The 21280-nt window shown below is 33.0% G+C and overlaps 1 protein-coding gene across 3 annotated transcripts; it reads left to right on the top strand.

The window, feature by feature from the left end:
- The first annotated feature begins 7302 nt into the window (after positions 1-7302).
- On the top strand, positions 7303-19323 carry LOC140874202 (kinesin-like protein KIN-UA). Of its 3 annotated transcripts, none has more exons than XM_073277491.1 (19): positions 7303-7626; positions 8603-8703; positions 8827-8949; positions 9646-9831; positions 10005-10226; positions 10327-10483; positions 11365-11514; positions 12309-12397; positions 12653-12856; positions 13712-13858; positions 15177-15311; positions 15412-15543; positions 16429-16567; positions 16666-16758; positions 17442-17567; positions 17664-17789; positions 18280-18423; positions 18677-18805; positions 18896-19323. In XM_073277491.1, exons 1-19 carry the CDS (start codon positions 7428-7430, stop codon positions 19057-19059), a joined length of 2766 nt encoding a protein of 921 aa, XP_073133592.1. In that variant the 5' UTR covers positions 7303-7427; the 3' UTR covers positions 19060-19323. The 3 variants fall into 3 exon arrangements, with proteins under 3 accessions (XP_073133592.1, XP_073133587.1, XP_073133595.1); XM_073277486.1 differs by having other exon boundaries at positions 8600-8703; XM_073277494.1 differs by having other exon boundaries at positions 7532-7662.
- The last annotated feature ends 1957 nt before the right edge of the window (positions 19324-21280 follow it).

Here is a 21280-nt window from a genome sequence, read left to right as displayed (position 1 = left end):
TCGCACGACTCAGATACAAAGAAGGTGCAAATATGACGGAGCACCTAAATACTTATCAGGGTTTAATCAACAAATCTACCACCATGAAGATTGCCCTAGATGATGAAGTTACAACCCTGTTATTACTGAGCTCTTTGCCAGACAGTTGGGATACTCTTGTGGTATCGCTCAGTAATTCTGCTCTTGATGGAAAGATGACATTACAAACAGTCAAAGATTTCCAAATTGTTGGAATTCAATTCATTTTGGATTCAACAATTCAACTCAAACTTGATGGCTACCAAACTTGATACCATTCATATTGTCATGGTTTCACACTTTACCTAACATCCAAAATCTTGCCTATAAATACACCCCAAAACCATTGTTTCAAAACCATCCCAAGAAATCCCAAAAACACAAGCAATATAGAGTGTTTTTTGTAGCCTATTCATTTAGATAAATTTTAGTATGTTCTGTGGTTGCGGCGATGTCCGATATTCCACATCAGAAAGAATTTTCTACGTGATTAGATTTGTATGAGTTCCACTTGTAAAGTGAGATCGAGTATGTCATCCAAGAATCGTTGTTCTTGAAGTTCTTGGTATCCCCTAAGTTGTTATAGGGAGCGTTGTTGTTATCTCCTATTATTCTAGGAATGAGTTGTACCCATTATTGATATAGTGGAAATTTTCTTGGTGGACTTCGGTCCCGTGATTTTTCCCTAATTTGAGTTTTTCACGTAAAAATCATTGTGTCGTTCGTATTCGTACATATTATCTTGATTGATATTGATATCATGGAAACACTTTGATCCGATAGTATCACTGAAGGGGAAAAGAATCAAAAGCTTCTGCTACATAAAAGTCAATTGATTTTGACTATCTTTCCCAACAATTTTTTTATCGATAAATATGATAGTATAAATAAGATGACTTCTACAAATAAAATTAAAAAAAGATAAAAATATGTCATAAACAAATACTAATAAAGTCAAAATCATCCAAACAAAATGTGAAATTCATGTTTTGAACTAATGCATATTCACTTGAATATTCGTCTCTTAGTTTTGGAAGCAAAAATACTGATTAATTTTGCATAATAAGTGTTATCAAACACTTCTTTTCTTGATTGATGCATAGACAAGTCATTTATCTTTCATATAACATAGTTGATCGGAGATGAGTTTCGCACAACTTCAACTTAAAAAACCCTATTTCGGTAAATACAACTTCTGATGGATCACAAAAATTATGCAGTCAAGTGTTGGAAAATATCCTGAAACGAATCGATAAATAGAGATCGAGTGATAGCGAGCTTGATTATCATAAAATAGTGGGAATTTGTTTTTTAGAGGGAACTTGCTAAATAGATATTTCAGATTGATTAACGATTCTTGCTGAATGTTTACGAGAGATAAAAAAATAAATAGACAGTGAAACTTCACGTTTTCATTACATGCTATTATCCATTAATTATTATTTATGGGATGAAGTTATGAATGTTATCCAAAATGTTAAACTCAAAAAACGTGAATATATAATAGAAACAGTACAACAAGAGTAAACAATAAAATGAACAAGAAATAATAAGAAAACTTTAAAGCAACCCGAGGCCTGTAGCTAAGTACAATTTTCTTAAAACATATTCGTCGCCTCCACAAGATGCTTGAGGATCAATACGTACAGACGTTTGTTTTCCAAGATACAACGGTTGAACCAGTAGCAAACTAAGCACAAATTCACTACTCCGACGAACGCGAATCGTACATTCACTTTATCACCAAAACTTAACGGAGGCCAAATGAGAAGCTAACAATATGAAATGCAAGAGAATGATTGAGTGAAATCTTGAATATTTTTGTGTATGTGGATCGAGGAAATGAACACACTATTTATAAGCTTCAAAAGACACACAAAGAATCATGCAAGATTAATTAACTCAATTAATCTTGAAATTAACTCAAGAATGTGAATAGCCAAAAATCCCAAATTAACTCTAGAATGTGGAGAGTCAAATGACACTCTCACATTCATCGACAACAATTTAATTTGCATTCAAAATTTTAATTGAAAACAAAAATTTCCAACAATGAATTAATTATATACTATACTGATAATTTTTTAAAATTTTGGGGCCCGAGGCACTCGCCTCAAATTTAACACTACAAGTCCGGGACTGGTAGGAAGAATCGAACTTTTGATCTCTAGTCAAGTCCTCACCTACTACACAAACTTAAACACCCTTTAGAAGCTAGATTTACGGTGTTTTTGCTCGAAATTTATGGCAACAAATAAATTCTAATATTTCTCGATCATTAATTATCGTATTATTCACATATTGTATGTGTTCAGCATTGATGCATTGGTTCCGAGAATGACTCGCAATACGTGCAAGATATTGAGACAGGCATCGACTCTGTCAATATATGAGTTGCGAGAAAAGTTTCAATGCTTTGTGTTTGTATCATTACAACTAGTATTTGCTCATTACGAAAAATAACTTTAATATAATATTGGGATCCCCGAATAACTACAATATCAACATTAATCTAATTAAAGCGTTTCATATATACGTCAAATGAACAACTTAGATCCGATCCCAACCCCAAATTTAAAGCATACAAAACTAGACAACACTAGTACACTACCTTAATATACCACGTATAGATTGAAGAAAATATAGTTTGTATTTGAAACCTATATTGAAAATGATAGATTAATGTGCTCATATAACATGGGTTTTATAAAGAAATATATATGTACATCTAACTAACATCATAAATAACATCTATCTTGTAAATCACTTCAGCATTTATTTATATACCAACACGTACATGTATAATACGATGTGCTAATAATAAAATAATAATAAAATATATATAAATTTGGACCCCACGCATCACACGATATGATAGTGAATTCTAGCTCAATTAAATGGTGATGCAAAATCCCTATCAATGACCCAACTTATCTTTCCCTTCAAGGCTTTTCCACTACTCAACTATATTCACTTCATGAGTTGTAATCAAATTCATTGTAATCCAACGCTCAAAGTCATGTAGTACCCCCTACTACCTAACACCTCCTCCCCCACCCATCGTTTTAGGTTGAATTGTTAAACTAATTAAAATAGTGGTTTATAAACCTATGAGGTTATACCATCCAATTAGCAACTTTTTTTATGATTGAACATCTCTTGATTGAGTTTATAACCTAATATCAGTGATTTCGTTGAGAGATGGCGTAGCGAAAAAGGAGAATTAGAGGTTGTATATGCATGAACTGAATAAATATGAGTGAAATTCGTCTAGAGTGAGTCACCGCAGAAATCGAGTTCACCAGAATCCCAAATGTTGGCAATATTACAACTATTCCACATTGAATATTAAACTAATATAGCCTTCAATATTCCATCTTCAACTATTGCTATGTAACAATAAAGTAGCTAGGATAACATTTTGCATGCGCCCATATATTTGAATTGAGGATTTTTTACTTTTAATAGTCTTGAATGTGTTCTTACTTAACCTCTTTCCTATTTCGATAATTGTATAAATCGAAAAGAAGCTAAAATACAACTTCACCAAGATATCAGCCCGATCATCGCGTTTTATAATTCATAATCGATGAAAACGGAAATAATCCAAGCAATCATCCATAAAATAATGGGTCCAAATGTAGGATGGCCTTGTGTTTTACCTATATAACGTCTAACATGATTTTTAAAAAATAATTGTCACTTGTAGATGATAGATTAACTTATAGAATTTTCATAGAGTGGCATAATTGCTTACACAATCAGCAAGTTTTTTTTGGTGAGAATCATAAAGCGTAAATCGGGCTGTGCTTCTTTTTTAAGACGTTAGGTAATATTTCATCATTATCATTGGTACATCGCACACTTTATTTTTCTTATTGCAATTACTCAAAACACAAGAAACACGGATAATTTCGATACACATTACTAATTGTTCATAATTCAAAATATATTCGTTTTCGATATGTAATTGAAATTATAATCAAGGATATATTTATGTTGGTTATCAGAAATCAGATTTAAAATTTACTTATTTTTTTTTTTAAAAAAAACAAATTCCCAATGAGATAATCTTCAAATTCCAGTAGTCAGTCTCAAAATTTAATAAGACACGTCACAATACAAGATTATATTTGGTTGGAAGGATTTCAAATTTATTATTTCAAATGTATTTGTTGTTTAAAAAATATGATCATAGATTCATAAGCTTCACATGATTCACCTAGCTCTTTCATATTTATATATTATATTTCATGTTAATTATACTGAATTTCAAATTTACCAAATTATGGTATAATTTGAAATTTATTCTACTGTTTATATACAGTGGCAGACCCATAATAGGTCTAGTTAGGGCCCTCAAAAAAATTTTCATGTGTAATTAATATATATCTTAACTACTAAATTAATTAATTAAATTTATAAGCTTTTAAAATTGAATTTGGTAATGATATATTTGATGGTGTATATATTAATATATTTTTAATTAGTAACTTATCAAATGATTGTATCATGAATTATTATTAAAAAAAAAATAAAAGTTTGTAAAGGTCAATTGTAATTCACATTTGAATTGATGATATTTTGAACTTTTCTGCCCTTATTTTAGTTTATATTTATATAAATTATACTTTTGTAATTTTATAGTAATTGTGTCCCTCCTAACAAAGTTTTTGGGTCCGTCCATGCATGTATACATATGTACATACATACATATATATAATTAATGTGTAAATAAGTAGAATATATATAATTTAAAATTAATCTATTGGTTCATCTTTAATAATAAAATTATAATCAAAATCTATGGATATGAAATCTTTCAATTCAAGTGTACTTCTAGTGCATTTATGATTGAAAACGAATAGAATGAAAATAATATTTGTTTTTTTTTCATATACAATTTTACTCGTATTGAGTTGATTTGAATCAGAACAACTAAATTATATTATCGTTTATGTAATAATGTATAATTTACGCACATATTTATTATATAAATTGAACTAAAATTAAATCATCTATTTTTGTCACACCTTAAAATTGCCTCCAACGAAATTTTCTAATTTAATGGGACAGAATATATGTACAATGAATTCCATGGCCCACCCCTTCTTACCTTAAAAACCGCAAGCCATTAATTAAATTTATGAAGAACATGAACACAACAAATGCACTCGGTGGACCATATTAAATTGGATTTGCATCTTCGAATTTAAATTAAAGTTGGGTGGCCTTTTGGATTTGATCGAGCTCCATTATTGTTTTCGCTTGCAACAATCTAACATATAATTAATACTCTTCGAATCCATCCCTATTGTTTTCTGTGAAAGGTTCAAAATATATTGATAGGATCCGATGATATAAATCCTGGCACAAAATATACATCAACTTTTTTTGAATCTAACAAAATCATAGTATTATTCTCTTCCGTGTCCCAATTATGTAGACCTTTTTTTTTTTTTTTTTTTCGTTGTCCAGACGCGAGAGTATATAATCCAATTTATATTTTTAGTAACATTATTCATGTTTTTATTTACGTCTTATATGTCTCAATTCATTTAGAAAACGTGCAATTATTTTTTACTCCCTCCGTTTCATATATGTTGTCTTGTTTTAGTTTTCAAACGAATTAAGAAAAATTTATTGGGAAAGTAAATTTTATATAAACTTCCTATTTTATTCCTATTTAATGTATTAAAAAATGATTGCACAATTTTCAAGGTGTAGTTAATAGGGGTATATTAGTAAAAAAAAATGTAAAAAAGTATTACTAAATATGGTGTATGACTATATATTTGGGACAAACAAAAAAAACGTAGACAATATAATTGAGACGGAAGCTAGGGAGTAATTGATTAAATAATATAAAATGAGAAATTTGTTTGTAGACTATGCTTTTCAAAAAAACAATTAAATAAGAATACTCGTTTAAAATGGAGGGGGTTTGTCACATTTCTGTCTTGATAAGAGTTTCGGACCCAAAAAATTCTATATCATACACCACTTTCACCGTCGACTTATATAAATACTCCAGTATCCTCTTCCGGTTGGAGAATTTATATAAGCATAATACAAGGACGTGACATTCTTTTCAAAATATTATTTTCCCGATAATATCATCTGTTATTTTTTTATATAGAAAAAACCGCACATAATTATTAATTAATTAATATACGGGCATAGCGTAATAAAATTCACAAAAAAAAAAAAAAGAAATGAAATGTAATTATTCACGTCGCAAAATGGCAATCATGCATGTCAAGTAAATGGGGGAAGTGGCCCTCCAGTTTGTGTAATTTATCCCATTAATTATGATCAAAACGAAGGATTTGTAACTAAAAAAACATTAAATTTATGAATATATAGTGAAATAAACAGCCCTTTTGGCGCCTTTGAAGTTCCAATGCTCCTTCGCTTTATACACGTACACTTGTCTCGTTTCAAATTACTTGCCATCCAAGATTTAATTTAGGGACTATTTTGTTCGTGAATCATTAATTTAAGTCCCGAACAATATGCATGTATGATGTATGCAGATTAAATTTGTAATATAAAGTAAATATAATAAGTTTTCATGTGAAATATAAAGAGGTGAAAATAACTTTTTTATTTAAAGTTTATCGTTTGAAGTTCTTTTTTTTTTTTTTTTTGGGGTATGTTAGTTATTTTAAACCTAATGATTTTGTGGGAAATGAACATTTTAGTGAAAGAAAAGTTGGCATATAATGAGAGATACGTTTTGTTAAAGTTTTTATGGTGGATATATTAATTGATAAATTTTACTTAGAAAAATACGTGACTCAATTTATTTATATAAAAAATTTTATAAGATGTCTACATATGGTTTGTCCTTCTGATGTAACAAGGAAACTAAATAAATGCACGTTAAAGTTGGATAAAAATAAGAAAATAATTAATTAGCATGGAGTATTTACTATTATTAATTTAGCACTAATAAACACATTCAATAACGCATTAAAGGATATTATAAAAAAAATTAAGTTAACAAACTCGTTTGTGTCTTTTGCAGGGAAATTAATTGGCATGACCCAATTATTTCACAATCTTTTCATAATTTTTTACATTCAAAATCCAATTATAACACATAATTATAACAGCATATTATTTTTAAAAAATATTATTTTGAAAATATTTAAAAATTTTAATGTCACACATAAATTTCTTACATAAGATAAAAAAAGGAATAAATTTTTTTATTTTTTTTTAAAAAGATAAATAAATAAATAAATTCCAATTTTCAGTTCACATCTTCAACTGTGCTGTGCTACCAAAGCAAAGCAAAGCAAAGCAAAACTCTCTTTCATTCAAAATTTCTTGATCACTTTGCTGGAAAGCAAGGAGGAATTATGTGAATTGTAGGAAAGGTGGAAGAAAGAAAGCCAAAGGAAATGTCGAGCGCTAGTTTCAGAAATGGCAGCGGCGTATCCAGAGGAGGAGCTATGAAGATTGACAATTACAATCCTAAATATTCCCCTTCTTCTTCATCGTCGTCTTCTTTTAAGTCAAAAGTGCAGCATTCGTCTGCTTCTTCTGGTTTACGGCGCAGCAGCCCCGGTTCAGTTGGCACAAGCCGAGATGATTCTGCTGGTAAAGTTTAATTGATGCACTTGAGTGAAATATGAGGTGGGTGTTGGTTGTTTGTGTCAAATTTTTGTTTAAGGCTTAGCGAATCTCGTTTTTGGAATGTTTCTGTGTGTGTCAGTTGTGGCGCAATGTAAAGATTTGATTTTTAATGGTTTGTTCAATGTGTGTGTGTGTGTGTGTGTGTGTGTGAACTGTAGGTCATAATTGTAGAAGATCAGGCGAGAATTTAGTTTTTATTCATTGGTTTTTTTCGAAGTTGATTTCGGAGGATTGTGTTTTTCTCGAATGCATCTCAGCTTCCTGCAAGCAAGGTTTGGGGTTCCCTCGATAATTCCCCTTGGTCGATTTTGGTCCATGTTGGGTCCGTTGTTAGTGTACTTAATTGCTTTGAGAGGTCTCAATAGTTCAGCTGTGGCAGAGCTATCTGCTAAGAAAGGGAAAGTATTTTTAGAACCAATGAGGGATATTTTTGTCTCATTCGGAACCTAAGAGTTTTAACTGTAGCATTTAGTTCCCTTGTTCTTTCCATATTTCGGGTGTTCTCTCCCTTTTTTTAAGTATTTTGTTTGCACAGATTGCATGTACTAGTTATATTTAAATCACTGATTTACTTTTTGCTTCCCGGCATTTAATTCCGTCGTTTTTTTCATTGATGTAAGCTGATTCGACGGCACTAGTAATCAGATTCATATTTATGTGTTTTTCGTGGCAATATGACTTCTGAAATTTGTTTAAGGCCTTCTCCATTCAAAATAGTGAAATCATATTCCTGTGAAAGATATATAGAAGTGTCAAGTGGGCATAACTATCACCACTATGATACAGCACTTCAAATAAAAAACATGAGTGATTTCATCATGAATAGAAGGAATATTGCTATTTCTATTGGCATGCCCTTCTATTTAGCTGTCCTTAGGACATGATATTATCTGTAAATTGTTGTTTACGTATCATTCAAATATTGAAATCTTTGAAGCAGTTTCCGGGAGGGTTCGAGTTGCTGTTAGATTAAGGCCTCGAAATGCTGAAGAGATGGTGGAAGATGTTGATTTTGCCGATTGTGTGGAATTGCAACCGGAGGTAGATCCTGGCTGCCATTGTATCCAGATATTTCATTTTGCTATAAACAGAAGATCATTTCTGTGATTCAAATTGGAAATTTTCACATTTGTATCAGATTTGATTTTCTTTCCTCCTTTTCAGCTTAAGCGGTTGAAGCTCCGGAGAAACAATTGGGATTCTGATACTTTTGAGTTTGATGATGTATTAACTGAGTTTTCATCTCAAAAGCGTGTGTACGAAGTTGTAGCGAAGCCCGTTGTGGAGGTAATTACAAACATGGCTTATGACTTTTATGCTGATTCTCAATATTGGAACACTATAAATTTTAGCATGAATTTTTCATGCTGTTCTTGTAGATGTTTCCTGGTCACGTGATTGAATTCCAATGGCGAACATTTTTTTAATTGTTATTGAGTTGCAAATGGTGCTTGATACTTTCCTAAAGGACACTTGTACAAAGGTTGGCAGGATGTTGACGCCTATTTGAAGTCTTGATGAGTTATGGTCTGGGCCGGTTGTCTCCCTACCTTGAACAAATGACAATTCTATTTTTTATGAATTGACTTTTTAGAACATTCTTTGTTGTCTGATACCAGTATTTCGAAATTATTTTCCCGAACTCTGATGTGCTTTCGTGGGATGCGCATACTGTTCTTATCTTCTTAATTTACCCATTTTCTCCTCAGGACTCGACCTGGTAATATGTTCTTAGTCTTTCACCTTTTGCCTCACTGATGATCCTGAGTCCTAAACTGTAAATATCTAAGATATCATTTCACCCCGTGTTCCTGCTCTGAGTTGTGCCTGGTTAATGTTGTGTTGTTATCACATGGACTTTTAAATTTTCTTTGATTACAGTGTTGTTTATTTTCCATGTTGCTTACCCCCCATCCACCTCTGAACGTTCTAGATCATTACGTTAGTTATATAACATACACCAACGGTGATTGTTTTCTGCAGAGTGTTTTGGACGGTTACAACGGAACAGTTATGGCATATGGACAGACTGGTACAGGAAAAACTTACACTCTTGGAAGACTAGGAAAAGAAGACACCGCTGATCGTGGAATAATGTTGCGAGCAATGGAAGACATATTGGTAGAAGTATCACCAGAGAATGATTTGGTTTCTGTCTCTTATTTGCAGGTTGTCATTGATGAAGAATGTTATTCCCCTTTCAAACTGCATTTTCTTGCACCCCACTTTCTTTTCATCAACATTTCTTCTTTATCGCTGGTTGTTTGACTTGAGTAGTTTGAGGTTTTTTTTTTGGGCATATCTTCGTGGGCAACACTGATTCTGTTCCTAAATATATGCAGCTTTATATGGAAACGATACAGGACCTCCTTAATCCAAGTAATGATAATATTTCTATTGTGGAAGATCCAAAAAATGGAGATGTTTCTGTACCAGGTGCAACACTAGTAGAAATTAGGGATCAAAAGAGTTTCGTGGAATTACTGCAATTAGGGGAAGCTCATCGTTATGCTGCGAACACAAAATTAAATACAGAATCATCGCGGAGCCATGCCATTTTACTGGTGAACGTTATTCATTTCTACATTTATCCTTTGTTCTATATTAGTACCTTTTTTAAAAAAAATTGAAACTCTTGTGTTGGAACCTTTTTTTCATTTTCAGGTACATATAAAGAGGTCAGTTAAGGGAAGAAATTCTTCTCTTTCAAGTGAAAATGGCAGCATTACTCTGACGAGTAAAACACTGAAGCCTCCCATTGTACGGAAAAGTAAACTAGTCATTGTGGACCTTGCTGGTTCAGAGCGCATCGACAAATCAGGTTATCTATGACATTGTGGGGAATATGCATATTTTTTGATGCAGCATATCAGTAACCAATGTTAGATTGGTTATTTTATTTTGCAGATTTTGGATCCATCGTGAACATTCAGTCATAAGTTCTTGGATGAATCTTTGTCTTTGTGTTTCTTCTACCAATTCTTTCCAAGAATTTTTGTCACTAAAGCCATTTAGCAAAAACGGTTAATTAAATATATGCCAATGTTGGGTGTTTTAGTAGACACCGTCACATCGATGAAGTTTGAATTTTTAGGACACACTGTTCCTTGAGTGTTACCTTACAATGCCATCGCTTTAAGAGTGCTGATGCAAATTTTCCAAATCTCAAGGGGTTTGAATTTATTTAAACCAAATCTCTGGGTGTCAAAATTTGTTAACCTTGGAAAAGACTGCCACTATCAACTTAAATCCATGCTCTTACACTGGCTAAACTAAAAATAAGTGCTTTTTTAAAAAGTAAGTAGGAGTGCTGAATTTTGTCCCACAAGAAGAACCATAGTCCTCGAACCAATGATTTTTTCCCAGTTTTAAAGGTTTGTTTGCCCATCCCCAGCCATCTATTAATTATGTAGTTTCTTGGTTGCACGGGAAAGTTCCTCTGCCTTTCTGATACACAAATACTTGTATATTTCAAAGGTTGATGCTCCAACAGTCACATGCGTAAGATATTTCCCTGATAAGTTTTAAGTGCACTTCCTTATCCCTGTATTCGAGGAAGGGACCACATAGGACATTCGCTGGTCGTTTGTTGTGCTTGGCAGAAAATCTAGTGTTAAAAGCAATGGATTTGGCATGTCCACGATTCAATTTCACATTAACTTTTCTTCCCTTTGTTGAAAATGAACTGTTTCCATCTTGCAGGCAGTGAGGGTCATACATTGGAAGAAGCAAAATCTATCAATCTCTCTTTGAGCGCACTAGGGAAGTGCATTAATGCATTGGCAGAGAACAGTGCACATGTTCCTGTTCGTGACTCCAAGCTCACAAGGTTGCTTCGAGATTCTTTTGGAGGTGATTATTTACTGAAGTTAAGGTTTTTATGAACCATGTGGCACAAAACAAAATATCGCAACGTAAAACTTTGGTGAAAGAAGACCATTCTGAAAGATTTTTCAGTAGACTATTTCCTCTTTCATCTCTCACTTACTCTTTGTTATTTTATATTTTATGATATGATGTCCTGGAAAACCTGAATATTCAAGTCATGTTCAGTGGAGAGTGATGATGAATTTATTGAAACACGGTGTTTGAATTTCTGAAGAATATCTGGTCCTGGTCTGTGCACTCAGTTTTTACTTTTCCCCCCACAATTTTCTTCTTTTTGTCAATTGAGGTCCTTATATTAGAATGTGTCTGTTTGAGCTTCGAGTAACATTTTATTGCAAAAGGAATGTCCAATTATATTTTTTAGTTTCTATTACTCATGGCCGTTGTTGAATCACTCCTCCCTTCTTGAACTTGATTGCACTTTTGTTGGTTGTGTGATTACAACATCTCACCAGCAGAATCCAGATTCTGCCAAAAAAATGCGATCGGGGACCTATATGTTTCCAACTATTCAATGCTAGAATATCAGGATGTCAAGTAGGATGCGTTCCAATTATGTGATGCTGCTTGAGAAATGGTGATAAAATGATTTATAGCATTTTATGCCGGTGTTGTTGACGGGAATCTTCCTGCATTTTGCAGCTTTGCATGGCTGTCCATGTTTACAACCTTTATTTACAAAATGAAGACAGAAATAAAGAAAGGAAATGCTTTAAAATTCCGTCACTAATTTTTTTAGCTTAATTTTCAATCTTCAGGCACTGCTCGAACCTCATTGATTATTACTATTGGGCCATCACCACGACATCGAGGAGAGACATCCAGCACCATAATGTTTGGACAAAGGGTAATTCATTGTAACAAATGGGCATCTAGCTTTATTATGTTGTTTAACTGGTACTTTCCAAAGTTTCATTATAAAAATTTGTAGTGGTTTAAAATGTTTTCTTTTTGTCATTTTTTTAAGAATGAAGTATGGCATTTTTTTTTTGAAAACTAAGTATGGCATTTTGGTTATATGATAATTAAGTATCGCATTTTGTTTAAATTGCTAAGATGGGACAGATTACTAATGACATAAAGATTCTGCGACTTATTTCAGGCTATGAAGGTAGAGAACATGTTGAAAATTAAGGAAGAATTTGATTACAAAAGTTTGTCAAGGAAGCTTGATATACAGTTGGACAAGCTAATTGCTGAGCATGAAAGACAACAAAAAGTGTTTCAAGATGAGATTGACAGGATAGCTTCGGAAGCACAGAAACGTGTTGCTGAGGTGGAACAGAACTATGCTGATGCACTGGAGGTATGTGAATGCTCTCAAGGGGTATGATTCTTGGTGCGAATATCCGTCAGTTGTCGTGCTCATCTTAATTTCATCTGGTATCACATCATGTAACACATGGTGTTTTCACTCTGAGGATACTATAGAGGGAACTCAGGAATAAGGAACTCAATATTAGTATTGTCATTGTTTTTGAGAAACGTCGGTCTACGTAATTTGTATCTACTATTGAACCATTCATACTCATGTCATTTCTACGAACCAAAAATAAGAAGCTAGAAAAATTAAATTTGTCATAATATCTGTTTGTTTTTAAAGTAGTTGCAAGTCTAATGTTATCAGTTGTATCGTCATTCACGATTTCTTTTCAATCATATTGTTTCAGCCATGATAAGACTCGTTTAGCATTGAATTTATTGAATTGTTATTTCCTAAAATTCCCAATTTAATAAGCCGTTAAAAATTTTAGATCACAGTCCTATAGTCCATACATTCTAAGATGCAATATCTACATGTGGATTGAAGAATGTGGGTGAAGGTGTCACCTAATGTGGCTGACTAAAAGCTATGGGTTTCTAAGACTATGGAAACTAGCATGTGTGTGCTGATATGCACACTTTTCTCTTTGTTTGGTTGTTTGTAAACTTGTAGGCAATCGCCTATGACTTCAAGTTTTTCTCCTGTGAACTGGAGATTTGAAAGGGACCTACAGTTATTTTAAACCTGAGTTTAAGCTGAACTATGATGGGTTACATCTAGGAAATTTTATGAGCTTTGGTTTAACAATGAAAAAGATGAAGGTTTGATCACTTATGCTCATGATTTCTTGAATCTAATGAGTTACCTGCTTCATCTGTTTGTATTTTCTATTTTTAGCTGGAGAAACTCAAGTATCAAAAGGACCATATAGAGTCAGTGAAGAAGCTTGAGGAACAATGGGCGATAAAACAAGAAAAGCATGGACATCAAAAATTCAAAGTTGGTCCATCTGATAATGGCATCCATCAGAGGTCAAATGGGGAGGTATCTCATTTACGATTTGTTTGTGTATAGTCATACTCATAGGAGCCTTTGGTGGGGCAGTTAACATCATCTCGTTATTGTGAGATTTGGGATTTAAATAACTGCCCGTTACTTTTGCTAGTAATTTGGAAGGATAAAGCTGGAAATGAAGTATATTACATTGCATGCACCAGCTGAAATGCCTAAAGATCTTGGTCACTTGCTTACTGTCAACTTTCTTTAAGGTCCCCTTGCAATTTTAACGTTTTCAGGGAAGAGGAGTTGATTATGAAGTGAACTGCAAGAGTTAATCTTTGTTTTCAATATGAAAAGTTAAAAGTTCTTGTGTTAAAGATAAGGCATTGCTCTTCGTAAAACATGAAGTTCTAAAATTAGAAATCTTTTGGCAATTCTTTTAATTAAGGTTGGCGTACTTCTTCATTCTGCACTTCAGAATTTTTGGATCCTCTTTCGTATGCTTGTTTGGATGCAGAGAAAATAGGTCTTTACCTGTTTTATTGTTTATTGAATGACAATAAACGAGCATCTTTTCATGTTTAAGAGCACACATTTATTGAGAAACAAGGAAAAGTTTCAGTTCGAAAATGGTGAGTTCCAATTTCTTGCATCTGTTTCCTGATGTTAATGCTTATGAGTTTTTAAAGTATAAAATATTCCTCGTTTTTACAAGAAATATCTAATTTGCTCAACTCATTTATTACATGCCTTTCTCTGTTTTCATTGTTTTACTAATTTATGCCACCATAATTATTTTGAAGTTTTATTGTTTAAGGTTATTTTGTTGAGTTACATAGATATAAAGACAACATACTATTGAATAAGTAATTCTATTTCTAAAAAATCCGTTCCTCTAACCTGACACTGGTTTATCTAAAAACGTAAAAAACTTTATCTGAGTATCTTTAAACTACAGGATTGAGAAACAAATGACGTTGCTATTAAAGAGACCCCATATTCCTAGTTGAAATTCTTTTATAGAGGTCCTCGGATCTTGTTTTAATCAGGTAGACTTCTGAAAGTATGATGTAAAAATGATTAACTGGCTGAAGTGAATTCAGGTTGTGTTTGTTGCTTTCTTTCTTTTATAATAACCCTTTTCTATGTTAGGTACATTTCGTAATTTAGGAACTTTATTATAGAATTTCAGAATGTAATTCTTTTAGAGAAATAATCGAAAGTTTTGTTTTTCTCTCCCCTTTTTTCCGTTCCTTTGAGCTCTAAATATATATATTTTATTGTTCGGAAAGTTGGTTATAAATTTGCTACTTTCTTGGTGCTGGCAGTAAAAGTAATTCTAGTCAATTTTATATTCTCACAGTCTCCTATGCTGTCTGCTTCTGGAGAAGTGGCAGAGATTAAAAAGAAGCTTCAAAATGAAACTCTTTTACGGAAAGCTGCAGAAGCTGAAACTGATAGACTGAAAAGTGAATTGAATCATTGGAAAAAAGCTGAGGTGTGAATTAAGTGTGCGATTGTTATTCTTCACCATATTATTTCAAATTCCTCAATATGGCCGTGTTTACCACCTGATAAAATATCAACTGGATCTCTAGGCTTCTGGGAATGCTGAACTTATGAATCTTCGTAAGATGCTGGAAGATCAAGCATGCCAAAAAGAAAAACTTGAAGATGAACTCTCACTTCTGCAAAGTCAGTTACTGCAAATAAGTTCTGATGCTGATGAGGTATGCCTGTACTGTACAAAAACCTATGTTTCCAAATCGACTATTCATGGGCCTACAGTGCCTTCTGTCCAAAAAATCTTTAGAGATTTCAATTTTAATGCAGAGCATGTGGTTGTTTTTGTATTTTTAGAACAATGTGTGAGAATTGATTTGGTTGCCAATTCCTAAACTTGGGAACCTAGCCAATTCAGGACTTATGGGCTTAGTTCTGCTGATTGGCTGCACTTGCGAGCTTAGTACTCTTCATTGAAAACATTACAGACACTACTCTCTTCTAAATGATAGTACCAAAATGGCAATGGCTCAGCGCCTCCACTTAATCTTTTTTTCTCACTGAATATCATTCTACAAAATATTCTCCACGGCCATACTTCAACATCCTTGCATTCTCCGTTGCCCTTATTCTTTGTTGAAAGATTCAAAACGACTGTTTATGCAATTGTTCTAATAGATGGAACTGACAGTAGAGAATGTAAATTAATTGTGCTCATCTTTATTGAGATGCTAGAGACATTGGGTTGGTTAGCCATCTTTTAAAATAAGAATGCTTATGTGGAAGTCGCTCACCTTTCATCTTTGACTAATTTTCTTGGTCTGAGAACTTATTTACCTGAGCTTTAACATTCTATGAATTTCAAGTTCCAGACTATTTTACATGTAGTTATTTATATTCGGGTGACATTGACTTATTCTTTGGTGCTGAGTGCAATGGGTTTGCGTGGTTTAAGCTATATTGGGCAGGAAAATTGTTGCAACTGAATACGAAATAGCACCTTTTGCATATCAAGAATTTTACTTGCTGAACAAACCTGTTTATTGTTGTGATGTTTATTGTTGTGATTTGAGCGAAGATTATCAACTTTCTTAATCTCTTTGGTTGCACAGACAAGAAAAAACCTAGATAGAGGTTTGAATGGACGAGTACCTAGCTGCCTGGATTCTCTCATCCCTCAGGTCAAGCATGAACAGCTAAGAGACACTGGAGATGGAGAGAGAGCCTCAATGGCGAAACTTTTTGAACAAGGTAATGTACTAATTTCTCATGTTCAATTTTTTCTGAATAATCGTAGGCTTGATCCTTAGCAATGTTATCTCCTGCTGAAATCTACTGCACTGCAACAGTCGGACTTCACAAGATATTGTCGTTACTTGAAGCAGAAGATGCCGATGTTCGCATTCATGCTGTGAAAGTAGTGGCTAATCTTGCAGCAGAAGGTAATGATGGTGATAAATGTAATTTCTCCTATCGTTCTTTGTTTTCCACTTTTGGTTCTCTTTTTAACATCCAAGTCTCGATCCAAACTTCTTGGGCGACCACATGTTTTAGAAATTTTTGGATGACTGGATTGAGATGGTATTGCCGGGGAATTGTAAAATCCCTGGGACTACTTTGATTGTGTTTTTGTCCCACTTGGTCAGGTTTTTTGGGACTAATATACCGAAATAGTTAGTTATATCATGTTTACCGTGGTATGTATCTTCCTCTGCCTTTTCCACTTCATCAACTGTTGATTTGTCTTGGAATGCAGCTTACTGATTCACGAGGCTTTAGATTCTTGTTCTCTGGTGTCAAACCAGTGTTGCTAGATTCCTTCCATTGTCATTCCAAAAAAGAAGCGATGTGAAGATACCCTGATTTGTATGGAGGTGGTCCCATAAGAAATCGATATGTGAAAGCATGTTTTCCTCTCTAAACGAATAATTACTAACAGATTATCAACCAAGTCATAAACAACAAATGAAGGAACTTGCTAACTGCGCACTATTCGCTAAATTCGTTCATATGTGATCATGTGTGTGATCCACCTTGATATTCTTGTAATGTGTCACACTTGTTATCTTCTCACATTACTTTTGACCATTTAATTATCATCCTCCGTTGATCTATGCTTCGGCAGAATCAAACCAAGAAAGAATTGTTGAGGCTGGTGGACTTGCATCCTTGCTAACAATCCTGAAAAGCTCCAATGACGAGACCATTCACAGGGTTGCAGCTGGGGCAATCGCAAATCTCGCAATGAATGGTAATTCTCATTGCCTACACTGGACTAACTCACATGCAAAATTTTTATCTTACACTTTATCACCTGCTTACAAGTTTGATTCATGGTAAATGGCAGAACATAATCAGGAGCTCATAATGTCCCAAGGGGGCATCAGCTTGTTGTCTTTGACAGCGACTCGTGCAGAGGATCCTCAGACTCTCCGTATGATCGCTGGTGCCATTGCTAATCTTTGTGGGAATGGTAATTACCTCTACCCATGTTTGCGCCTGCATCAAAAGCCAATTCTTATCAGGATCCAAGTTCTCAAGAACTCTATCGAACCTCTCTCTCTCTCTCTCTCTCTCTCTCTCAAGAAAATATAGAATTTTTTTATCATGTATTTCTGTAAATATCAGCTCTCTCTCTCTCTCTCTCTCTCGCGCGCGTCATGCCCCCTTTGTGACCAATGAATTCAATGTTTTTAATTAGAAATTGCTTTATTGGGTTATATTGTTTGTTTGTTAGACTCTCTCTCTCTCTCTCTCTCTCTCCATGCCGCCTTTGTGACCAATGAATTCAATGTTTTTAATTAGAAATTGCTTTATTGGGTTGTATACTTATATTGTTTGTTAGACTCTCTCTCTCTCTCATCATGCCACCTTTGTGAACAATGAATTCAATGTTTTTAACTAGAAATTGCTTTATTGGGTTATATTGTTTGCTTCTAACAATAACTAGTTTACATGTTCAGATAAGTTACAAGTGAAGCTAAGAGCTGAGGGTGGTATCAAGGCTCTTCTGGGAATGGTTAGATGCAGACATCCAGATGTTCTTGCTCAAGTTGCTCGAGGAATTGCGAATTTTGCTAAATGTGAATCTAGAGCATCCAGTCAAGGTGAAGTTTTTAGGCTCCTGGAGAACGCTTCCATCCAATGAAACATAAACTTGTTTCTGCAATTATAAACCATACAAATACGGATATATCTAGTGCTCCCTTTTGTAGCCTGTTCTGGTTTCCAATTCCCATTTAAGTTTGGATGACATCTTTCTTAGAGTTTGATTTGGAATTCGAAATCTACTGCTTTCTTTTGTCAAATTTGAAACCTGAAGGCTGTAAATAACTGAGCATCAAAGATTGGTTGTTGCAGGTGCTAAGAATGGGAGGTCTCTTCTAATTGAAGATGGAGCCCTTCCGTGGATTGTACTGAATGCTAACAACGAAGCTTCTCCTATCAGGCGTCACGTTGAACTAGCACTTTGCCATCTAGCACAGCACGGTACACCCTTTTCATTTTACATTCTAAACAAAGAATCATAGGATTAAGACTCAGTTCCTTCCTTAATTCCTGGAATTGCTTCATTTCCAGAGGTCAATGCCAAGGAAATGATAACTGGAGGAGCCCTGTGGGAGCTTGTTCGTATTTCCCAAGATTGTTCACGAGAAGATATTAGGACTCTCGCCCTCAAAACACTGAAGTCCAGCCCCAGTTTTGTGGCCGAGTTGAAGCGACTGAGGATTGATCATGGTTGAACTAGTGCAGAATGGAATCGGGTACGTTTTGATATAAAGACTGTTACGAGAAAAAGATCATTAAGTAGGTGAGCAAGGTTCGAGAATTATATTACATGTAGTTTATACCTTATATTTATTTCTCATATCCAGTGGTCTTATTATAAGTTGTAAATAGTAAGTGTTAATGTGAATCTTTCTAAAATCGGATACCGTTATATATGTATTGGCTGGCATTGCTTGGGATGAGCTTGGAAATTGTATGTTTATTTGTAATTATCATTAGTCAACTGTTTTTGATACATTATGGTAATGTTACACATGCTTCTGGACGTCGGCCTGATTCAAGTCATGTTGGTGTTATAAATAAATACTTCAAAATGAGATACATGTATAGCTATAAATTCAAATTTCTCAACATGTTCATGAATAATCGATTGGGGCAATTATAAAATGAAGTTAATTAGGCATCGTTCTCTTCATCATATTACTAATATATGTATAGTTCATCACATCTCATCTTACGTTCTTTTCATCATATTATTTATTCATATATTAACTATTTATTTTACATCAATCAAATCATTAATTATTTATCATACATCAATCAAATCATTAAATTTAAATTATTATTTTATCCCTTATAAATAATATAATTTTTATTTTATTTATTGTTAAAAAAACAAAATAGTTATTTAATATTTTTATATAAAATTTAATCAATCAAATCAAATAAATTATAATCTATCAATCAAATCAAATACTATTTTAATTATTATTTTTTATTTACGTCAAAAAATTATCATTTTTATTTATTTTTTTATTACATTATATTACTTATTTATATGTTATTACTTGTATCATATCTCAAATCAAACGACGCCTTACTGTATTGGTTATAAAAATGCGTGTACGGTCTCCCAAATTACTGTATGCAGAAACTTTTTTATCGCATCACAATAGAGAATACATTGCAGTTAAAAAAAAAACATAATATATAATATATAACAAAATATGCATAACAGGAAACAACTTCAACGAAAAATAACAAACAATAGCGGAGGCTTAAGAATCTTGAACCCTTTTTTTAGGAGAAAAATATATCATTCATTATCAACAAAAAGAAACAGATCTGACATAAGCTCAACAAAAATATAAAATAAACAAAACAGTATCGATTCTTGTTTTAGCCAAATGATGAAATTCTACAGTTCAAGTGGCTAGTCTAGGACTAACTCGTAGTATATATTCTCTAGATTAACCCTAATTAAGTAGAGAATGCATCTTTCTATCAAATCGAATAACTTTAATTCAATCTTGGTCTTGTATTTTTAAGTTTTGATAATTTTATTTTTCATTCATTAATGCTGATATGACTCCACAGACGTAAGCACCATATGGAGAAAAAAAAATTAGGTTATATAAGATTAAAGTTTGACGATATAAATGATTTAAATCACAAAGAGATGAACATATATTACTGAAAATACATTTTTCTCCCAATATCATGGTATTCTTTCAATGCTGAATTTAACCAAGTTGTCGCACAACATATTTATGCAATAGTGTTTACAACCTCTAAAAACAAGTGATTATACGGCCAAAATTTCTTATGATAATTAGATTATATCCCGCAAACTTAAATATTATTGATAATTTTGACTTTTTGAAGTAACAAACATTCATAATTGGATAAGAAAATAAATTCCTTCTCCGAAATGATTTAATTAAAATGCTGGATACGTAAGATTATATTAGTACCGTTTAACTCATCAGAACTCAATGATCTTAATTACATTATTTTCCTCATTAGGAAAAATTATATTTTTTTCATCTTAGGAATTGGTCTAATATAATCTTGGTTTTTCAAGTAGTCAAATTTCTATTATGGTCCGCTATCTCTACGTGTTTTACAATTCTATTCATTTTTTTCATCGGAAACAACATTGATTATGGTTGGACACGTCGACTGTTGCTAATAGCGTTAAAGTGTGTGATATCATATAGCATTCCCAAACAAAATTTGTAAAATAAACAAATATAAAAGGATTAAGATTGAAATATGGCTATTTAAATTATGAAAATGGCAATTACACCCATTTTAAGCATTTTCGTTTATTCTCTTCAAGAATTTCCAAAATCTAAGTGTCTTGTCACATATCAACATATATTTGAATTGACGCATGCATCACCATATAGTAGGAAAATAAAATTTATGGCTTCCAACAATCGTCTACTAATA

This window comes from Henckelia pumila, chromosome 1 (assembly GCF_033568475.1).
Source record: "Henckelia pumila isolate YLH828 chromosome 1, ASM3356847v2, whole genome shotgun sequence".
Classification (NCBI taxonomy): Eukaryota; Viridiplantae; Streptophyta; class Magnoliopsida; order Lamiales; family Gesneriaceae; genus Henckelia; species Henckelia pumila.
This window is presented reverse-complemented; position numbering and strand designations above follow the sequence as displayed.